Source organism: Protomyctophum parallelum, assembly GCF_964188405.1.
Source record: "Protomyctophum parallelum genome assembly, chromosome: 22".
Taxonomy (NCBI): Eukaryota; Metazoa; Chordata; class Actinopteri; order Myctophiformes; family Myctophidae; genus Protomyctophum; species Protomyctophum parallelum.
The window spans coordinates 3,757,256-3,765,843 of NC_139714.1; the positions used below are offsets into that span (position 1 = coordinate 3,757,256).

General features: G+C 40.3%; 1 protein-coding gene across 1 annotated transcript; it reads left to right on the top strand.

Moving 5' to 3' along the window:
- Nucleotides 1–2,702: 2,702 nt before the first annotated feature.
- LOC310853764 (uncharacterized protein) lies at nt 2,703–8,460 on the top strand. Its single transcript, XM_083758199.1, has 4 exons — nt 2,703–2,860; nt 3,224–3,317; nt 5,166–5,253; nt 6,606–8,460. Exons 1-4 carry the CDS (start codon nt 2,782–2,784, stop codon nt 7,347–7,349), a joined length of 1,005 nt encoding a protein of 334 aa, XP_083614325.1. The 5' UTR covers nt 2,703–2,781; the 3' UTR covers nt 7,350–8,460.
- Nucleotides 8,461–8,588: the final 128 nt, after the last annotated feature.

Genomic DNA, 8,588 nt, shown 5'->3' on the forward strand with positions numbered 1-8,588 from the left:
TTCAGAGTGAGGGAAAGACTAAACTAACTAGTTAACTTAACTGTTAACTACATTAACACATTTCGCAGGGGCGAGTTATTATAACTTAACTTTCTAAGTCAATCCTTCGCCTCGATCGCTTTAAGATGTTGACAATGCCTAATGTGATCACATTTTGTACTGTTTTAACGTGATAAAGTAAAACACTCGGTGTGTTTGTTTAGTACCAAAACACAGTCAGTAGCCTAGCATATACTCTCGGTCTGGATGTGGTCGTGGAACTGATTTAGTGACTGCAGTGCGTCTGTCCGTGCAGTTTTCCAACTTTTCCAGGACTTTTATAGCCTCTCGGCGAGATCCGTTTGCTTGATACTCCATAATAGGCAGGCGTAGCGCGTGACGCAGGCGCACTGTTGTCAAAACAGGCGCGAGCGGAGTGGAGCAGGTGTCTTAATTTGTGATATGATTGGCGACATGAGTCATGTTGATTTAATTTTACATTCAAAGTAGGCTATATTTTAAGGACGAAAACAAACAAAACAGAGCCTAGCTTACTTGCGAATTCAAACTCATTTTAGCAATTATAAGTCACTCGAATTAAGTCAGTCATATGACGACTATAGACAATTTGTTTTATATAAGATATTACCGAGAGGATGAACAGTCAGTTACTGCCCCCATACCACTGACACTACACTTCTTCTCACTCTGAGCCTCGAGGGACCTTATACAGAAGACAAGGGAGAATTAAGGGACATGTCTGTCACGGGCCGGCCTCACTCACTGCCGCGCAGGTAGAAATATCATTTATATGTAATGTACCTTGTTTGTTTATACTTAAAAGGTTCAAAGCCTCTGTAGCTTCGTAGACCAACACCTCATCATATGCGGATACATTAAAATGTCCTCCTGCAAGTCCTGTCACAGTCAGTCTCAGCCAGGCAGGCTACTGTATAATATTTGTGCATGTGCGTGTGTTTTAAATTGTCCAGAGGCTCAACCTACAATGTTGGCATGGAGAATAAAGGCCTGTAGGTCTACTGGAGGCTGGAGCACCACCTGGTTCACTGGTTGTGGGAGAACCCTGCCTTTGCATGCAGTCTGCTGGTCTGAAGACCGAGAGGAGGGCTTTGACAAGATGTTTTGACCAATGCTGGAGGATGATGCAGTGATTGAAGTCAGCCTTCAGCTACTAATGTGGTGAGTCAGTCTTGTTTATAATCTATTAATCTAGACCATGCACGCACGCGACAGACACACGCACACACACACGCACACACATGCACACTCAATCATTCATTGCTGGCTTAATGGGTGGCTGCCGTGCCATGATCACTCTTGGAGTCCTGTACCACTCGCTGTAGTGGATGATGTTGCCTCTTGATGGAACTGTATCATGTGATGCCAATTGCCAAACCATTGCCAATGCCATAGAATATGATTCTATTTAATGCTGCCCAACATGGATGTAGATCTATATGTCTGACTTTGTGTCATCCTTGCCTGTTTTAAGGCCTTTGCTTGTTGAATTGCGGCATATTGTTGAAATTGTGATATGTGTTGCTCGGTGCTGCTACACTTAAACCTGATTTGCTTTGCAGTTGTTTAGTGGGAAGTTAAAGTAACATAATGTGAGACACACACACACACACACACACACACACACACACACACACACACACACACACACACACACACACACACACACACACACACACACACACACACACACACACACACAGTCACACACACACACACACACACACACACACACACACACACACACACACACACACACACACACACACACACACACACACACACACAGCTTTTATTGCAAGTGCGCAGTCTGCGCACCTATCCTGTTACAGTAGTACAACTGATCTGTTCGTCTGCTGACCCCTGGTGGAACAACTGTGTAAAGGGCACAAACCAACTTGGTATGCAGAATGCAGCTCCACTTTTAATTCATTGTTCATTGTATTTAATTTGTAATCGTGACATCGTGTAGGCCTATATGTTGTTTGTAAGCTACATTCAGGCTATTCCATGAGTTACAATCCTCAGCCCACAATATGCATTTTAGGTCTGGTTTATATGGTTAATATAATGTGCCTCTGGGACTTTTGGGGAGCTTGATTGTGAGTTGTGTTGAGTAATTGAGTTACATCAAAATACATTTTAATAGCCTACATAAAATAAAAATAAAACAATTACCCTAATTAACCGATTTCTTTTGGGGAGCGTTTTACTCATTGCTGGCTGTCTGAACATATTATTGCTTGTAGCAGCTTTATTAGGCATAATATATCTGTTTTATATCAAATTATTTCCATCTCCAGAGTTTAGCCTACATCTTTATATTAATTAACTGGTTGAAATTGAATGATTACCTATAAGATCGAAACGTTGTCGATAAAAGTAATTATTTACCAAAAGAATGGTGTACCTCCTTCCATGATTACCTATACTAGTATACTCACAATTCACATTATTATTTTTATTATCATTCAAAAATTTTACTATAAAATAGATTATATTTGTGGAAGACTTCGAGGGTGGGGATTTGATTCCAGAAATTATGAATTTCTCAAAATCGAGACAGTATTAATGGATATGCCCCAGACACCAGTCCTACAGGTGGCGGCAGAGTTAGGTGGCGGCAGAGTTTGCCTTAAGAGCTAATGAAGAAGAACGGAGGCTCCCTAGGAACGGGGAGACAGTCAATGGAGACAAGTAACCTTTTCTTGTAAAGTGCACTTCGTCAACAACGTCAAGGAAATATTAATACAATATAAAACTATGGAAGAAGGAGATCACGATCACGCTTATACCAACACCACATATGATCAATATAGACCCGCGGAGTTCACATATAAGTGTAAGTATCGTCTTGATGACCTCATAATTTTGGACACATGTTGACGTATACTTGGCTTACTTGCTAGGTAGCTTACCGTAGCTAGGAGCTAGTAGCTACTGTAGCAAGTGGCCTTGTTAGAATGACGTATTATCCTAGTTCCATGTTGGACCAGATTTCAATGAATATATGTAATATAAATTAACTTGATTCTATGGATATGGGTTTTTGTTCCATCTATGTTTCATTTGTACAGTATTCATCTATGGTAGATATGTTCCATGTTAATGTCTTTGTTTATAGGCCTACATTATACACTCATCTCATAATACAGCACAATATCTTGTTCCCCCGTTCTAATTATGATGTTCTCTTTTCTCCCAGTGAATGAGAGGGAAGTTCGAGACCTTGTCAAACTGAGAGTTTCAAATAAATTCCTTTTTTCTGGAAGGAGAAATTCTTGCCTGTTGGCATGGAGGTACAGTAGGACAATTAATTAGTTTATTTGGAAATAATGTGGACACGAATAATGTTGCATGATTGATCACAATTTCAGATACAAATAACATTTTTTTACATACTTTATATTATTTTATATTTTTCTTATTATTTAAAATGCAATTTGTAAGTAGCTTGCACAAAACAATTCACACTCGTTTACACCTGTGTAAAAGTGTAAACTTGTGAGTTGAGTTGGTAACCGGTACACGCCGTGGGTAAGTGCATATTAGTTGTTTATTATTATAAGATAATTTACAGGCAATTTGTTTCATATTATAAGACATGTTCATTTTTTAAAGTGTAAAAGCAAAATAAGTGACATTACACTCTAAGGAAGCATGTAGAAAATGTAGAAAATCCGCACTGGGCCGGGGCACACCTTAGCGCACAGCCGCGGACAGAAGAAGCTGACGTCATTCCGGTTTTTTAGGCAGCTGGTGGATGGAAAAGAAGCTCCACCTCCGCGGCTGACTGACACGGAGGAGAGAGTTTCCGTGAATCTGTCCCTCGCGTCAGTCAGCCGCGGGGGTGGAGCTTCTTTTCCATCCACAAGCTGTCTAAAAAGCCGGAATGACGTCAGGCGTCAGCTTCTTCTGTCCGCGGCTGTGCGCTAAGGTGTGCCCCGGCCCACTCTCAGTCGAGTCTTTGTTTAATAATGATAGTGCTCCGCAGCAGCAGTCATACCAGACAGACAGGTCTGTCTGGTATGACTGCTGCTGCTAAAGAAGCATACATGTCATGCACACACATCTACATACGTTTGTATACACATGTGTATTTATACACACATACAACTTCAGAGATAACGAGGACACGAAAAGAAAAGAAAATAAACAAAAAACATCCTTCATTGATTGATTGAAGGATTTATTAACAGTTTGCAGAATTACAGTACATTTCAAGCACAACTCAATACAAAAACTGTTAACTGTGAGTGGACGACACCATAAAGCATTACACTTGTTTACAAGAGGGTCCACCGTTTTTAATTCATCATAACATTTAGAGACGTACAAATATACACTTCTATATAGTCAAAAACAGGAAAAACTTCACTTTTATTTAAATTGCATTGAATTGAGAGAGACAGAGAGGATAGTTGTTTAGAGTTTACACTAGATGAAGTAGGAATGCTAAAGTTTAAACACCAAAGTACCGAAACAATGTAATTTATTAGTAAACAATATCCTGAAATATCATTGGTATGTACCGGTACATACTCACTTTTTTATCATTATCTAGCTGACATTATCTAGCTACATTATTGTAGTCCAATAAATAAATGCCAGAGGTTGGACAAAATTATTCTATCTACCCTAATCTGCTCACTGCTAATACCCTAAATTTGCCTTAATCCAAGATGGCCCTATTGATAACCTATTATAAGGCAATAATTTCTAAATTTCATTATGCTTTAAGTATCATGTCAAACTAGGGGGTTTTCATGATTCTGAATCCATTCCAAGCAATAGTTTTGCATGAAAAACACTTATTGGGCTAAAATCGGCCGTCATCACAAATGTGATGAGGTCAGCATATTTTAGTCACATTTAGTAGACCTAATGTCCTGTCAGAATCAGGTGAGAAACAAAATAATCCAATTTTGTCCAACCTGTGAGGATTTATTTACTTAATTTACTGGACTATTGACATACTATACTGATGAAGACAGCATGTTAGCATAACGATGAAGACATTGAAACTCGTTTCTCTCCAATTTTCGCTGCGGTGATTTGGTAAACCGGCGAGTTCTCCGGTATTCGTTGAGTTCACCTGGAGTGAACCTTGTACTAACTTGTTTATTGTGATTGGTTATTTGTTGCAGAACACTACTAAAACATATGGGGTTACATCAAAAGATGACCTACAGTCAGGCAGCCAAGAAATGGGAAAACCTGAAGAGGAAATATAAGGTACTGCCACACATCAAAATCAAATCACCCTGATTTATTGCGACCATAGGTCGCATTTACTCTGAAGACCTGTATCTCCCGTCCGTTATTCACGCCTTCATATATGGTCAATGCCTTGTGACATAACTCCTCCATATATGCATAATGGTCACGCTTCGTGACATCACCCGGCCATATGGCCATCTCCATGAAGATCACAACACTGACCTCATCTAACCCTTGATAACCATACATGGAGAAGACTGGATCATCACCTAGATCTGCATATATGGAGCCTGCCAGCAACTCTACATCTGACCTCAAACCCTTAGATTTCCATATATGGAGCCGACCTGTTCTGACATTCCATATATTGATCTGACATCATCAAACCCTGTACACTCAAGACATGCTCCATATATGGCCAGTACAGAATCCATTCCATATGTTAACTTGAGCTGACCCCCCATGCCAAAGCGCCAGCGCTCGCTCAGCAGTCATGGGTTTTAAATCATTAACCACTTGTCTTAAGCCCTGTGACACCATCATGTGACGAATAGTGCAAATAGCTACAAATCTACACGCACAATGCATCGTGACACACTGTGAGCTTGTAGATGTAGAACTGCAATTTAGCATTTTAATTTTTTATTTATTTTTATAAATGGATGCATATGTACATAAAATGAACCTGCATCTTAGATATGTGTCTAACTTGTACCTTAGATCCTCTGATGCTGGCAATGTAAAAAGAAAGTCCATGTATTTCTTATTGATTGAATACTTTATTAACATGATTATTAACAGTGCAGACCTAGGACATTCAAAGGTTATGCTAAAAGGATAACATATTGTGCTCCATTATACTCAATTCATCAGTAATACAACATACAATACAAAACATATTGGAATAGAGCTCAGTAGAATTATAATAGATATATACAGAAAAAGGAGGGGTGGGGGTCAGAGAACTCTACTATCAAGGTGTTCAAGGAGATAAATTATGTTCTATTGTATTTTGAGGACATTAATTCTTGAGTTTGGGTATGGAGTCAAGAACCTTCATGTCTTTTAGTAGATCATTACAAATGTTGGTCGCAGGCTCGCAGCATAGTATAATGTGTTTATTTTTTACCCACGTTTGAGCTGATCTTTGGGGGAACAACAAGGTCAGGTGATCTCCTTCTGGTGTTATGCCCATGGGCATCACTCATTCGTCTAAAGAAGATTTGTGTTTGTATGGATGCGTATGCTACATTTCAGTCCTATAACATCTGCCCTATTTTAATCAACATCTATCCTGCCACCAGTTGATGATAACTGAATGTCCCATTGTTGAATCATTACAGTTGTTCCTCTTGTATTTTGTTTAGGATTTGAAGAACCCTCCACTTGGGGTGAGGGTCTTCCCTGAGAAATGGCCTCATTTCACCCTGATGGACGACGCCATGACGGGTCGCCTGGACGGCAGTGCTCCCATCCTGAAGGCCGTTCCTCTGGACAACGCAGACTTCTTACCCGCCTCCAGCCACAAGAGGAGGCAGATATGCACAACCACCTCAGCCTCGCCACCCGCTTTGACAGAGGACATGACCGAGGTCGACGTCATTCTCAACGGAGACAACGAAGAGATGGAGGAGGAGGAGGAGGAGGAGGAGAAGGAGGAGCATGTACAGAGAGGAAGCAACAAGGAAATGGAAGACGCCATGCAAGAGTTGGACAGCGAGAGGGCCCTGTTAGAAAGCGAGAGGGCAATGGTGGAGAGCGAGAGACAAGTCTTGGAGCGGGAAAGGCAGGTCCTGGAAAGAGAGAGGGTGATGCTGGATAGAGAGTTTGCCATGCTGGACCGGGAGCGAGCCTCGGTGGAGAGAGAGAAGGCAACGCTGGAGAGAGAGAAGGCTATGATGGAGAGAGAGAAGATCATGTTGGTGAAGGACAGAGGTGCCGTCACCGCCCATCGTCTGTATCTGCAGCGGGACAGACGCTGCCTGGAAAGCCAGGAAAAGACAATAGAGAAGACGGCAGGCCATGAGGAAGACGAAACCAAAGACTATGAGACCACGGACAGGAAGGAGCGCTTTCTCATGTTGTTTGAAAATCTTATTGAGAATTTCTGACTAACCTAAAAGCATGTAAATTGTGTTTCATAAGCTGTGAGAATCAGACCTATTAGCTGAAGATGACAGGGCAAGTATTTTCAATAAACACATGGCCATTGGATAATTCATGGCTGCTGAAGATCACTGTTGTTCATGAAAAGATTCTGTGGTTAAAGCTACAATCCATAGTAGGTTTTATGACCTATCCCAACGAATAGGGTAATTTAAACAATGTCCGAAATACAGTAAAGATGGCAGCGCATTTACACTGGGGTCTACATTTCTCAGTGGAAGAGTAGGGAGACCACCTCCAACCAACTGCAGATGTACTTGTTATATTGTATTATAAACACCACTTAACCACTTTTCAACCTATCTTCATATAATAGGTCCTCACTAATAATCATGATAAAATGGCCCAATTTTGTGTCTCATAGGAGGGCTGTAGGCAGTTCAGAACCTGTCCACCAGTGATGGTGAATCTAAGCTAATATAAACTGCAGGCTTTCTAGTCCTGAAAAGTTGCAATGCGAAAATGGAAGCTATCGTTCTCACCGTAATAAAAATCTAAACATTTTTGTAAAATACAATCTTGTCTAGAAAATATCTGCCTAATGATGATGGTTTCTGAACTACCCACAGCCCTCCTGTGAGACACAGACTGAGTAGGAAAACAATGTGCCATTTTATCATGATTATTAGTGAGGACCTATTATATGAAGATGGGTTGAAAAGTGGTCCTTTAAGCCGGTACTCTACCATACACATTGGTTAAACTAATACTGTTTTCATTAAGATAAGTCTCGGATTGTGGCTTTTTAAGCAGGATTTCTCCCCTCAGTGGTAAAATATTATTGTTATTGTTTCAAACTTTCATGTTTATAGACATTTTCAAGCAAATCACAACACTATTGTACAATGTCATGTATGTGCCGCACAAATGAGCTGTCAATGAAAACGTTGAGCCACTCTCACTCTTTGGAGAGGTCATCAGAACAACTTTATTCAATTGTGGTAATTCCATACAGAGCACACAATAGCAACCTATAGATCATTATTATTCTTAACCCCATCACATTCAACAACATCCCCACCCCACCCCACCCTCCTCAAATCAAAAAATAATTATCTTAAAATAGTAGACTCTATAACCTAGAGTCTAATGTAAAGGCTATTGTGCATGGTCAACACATCACTTTTTGAAATGTATATACCAAATATTGCAGTTCATGTAAAAAAAAAGAAAAAAAAGATTCT

Bases quoted from the DNA above. Each gene is read 5' to 3' on its own strand.
- LOC310853764 (XM_083758199.1), top strand. From the start codon at position 2,782: ATGGAAGAAGGAGATCACGATCACGCTTATACCAACACCACATATGAT. The intron at 2,861-3,223 runs GTAAGTATCGTC...CTTTTCTCCCAG, and splicing joins CGCGGAGTTCACATATAAGT to TGAATGAGAGGGAAGTTCGA. The intron at 3,318-5,165 runs GTACAGTAGGAC...TATTTGTTGCAG, and splicing joins TCTTGCCTGTTGGCATGGAG to AACACTACTAAAACATATGG.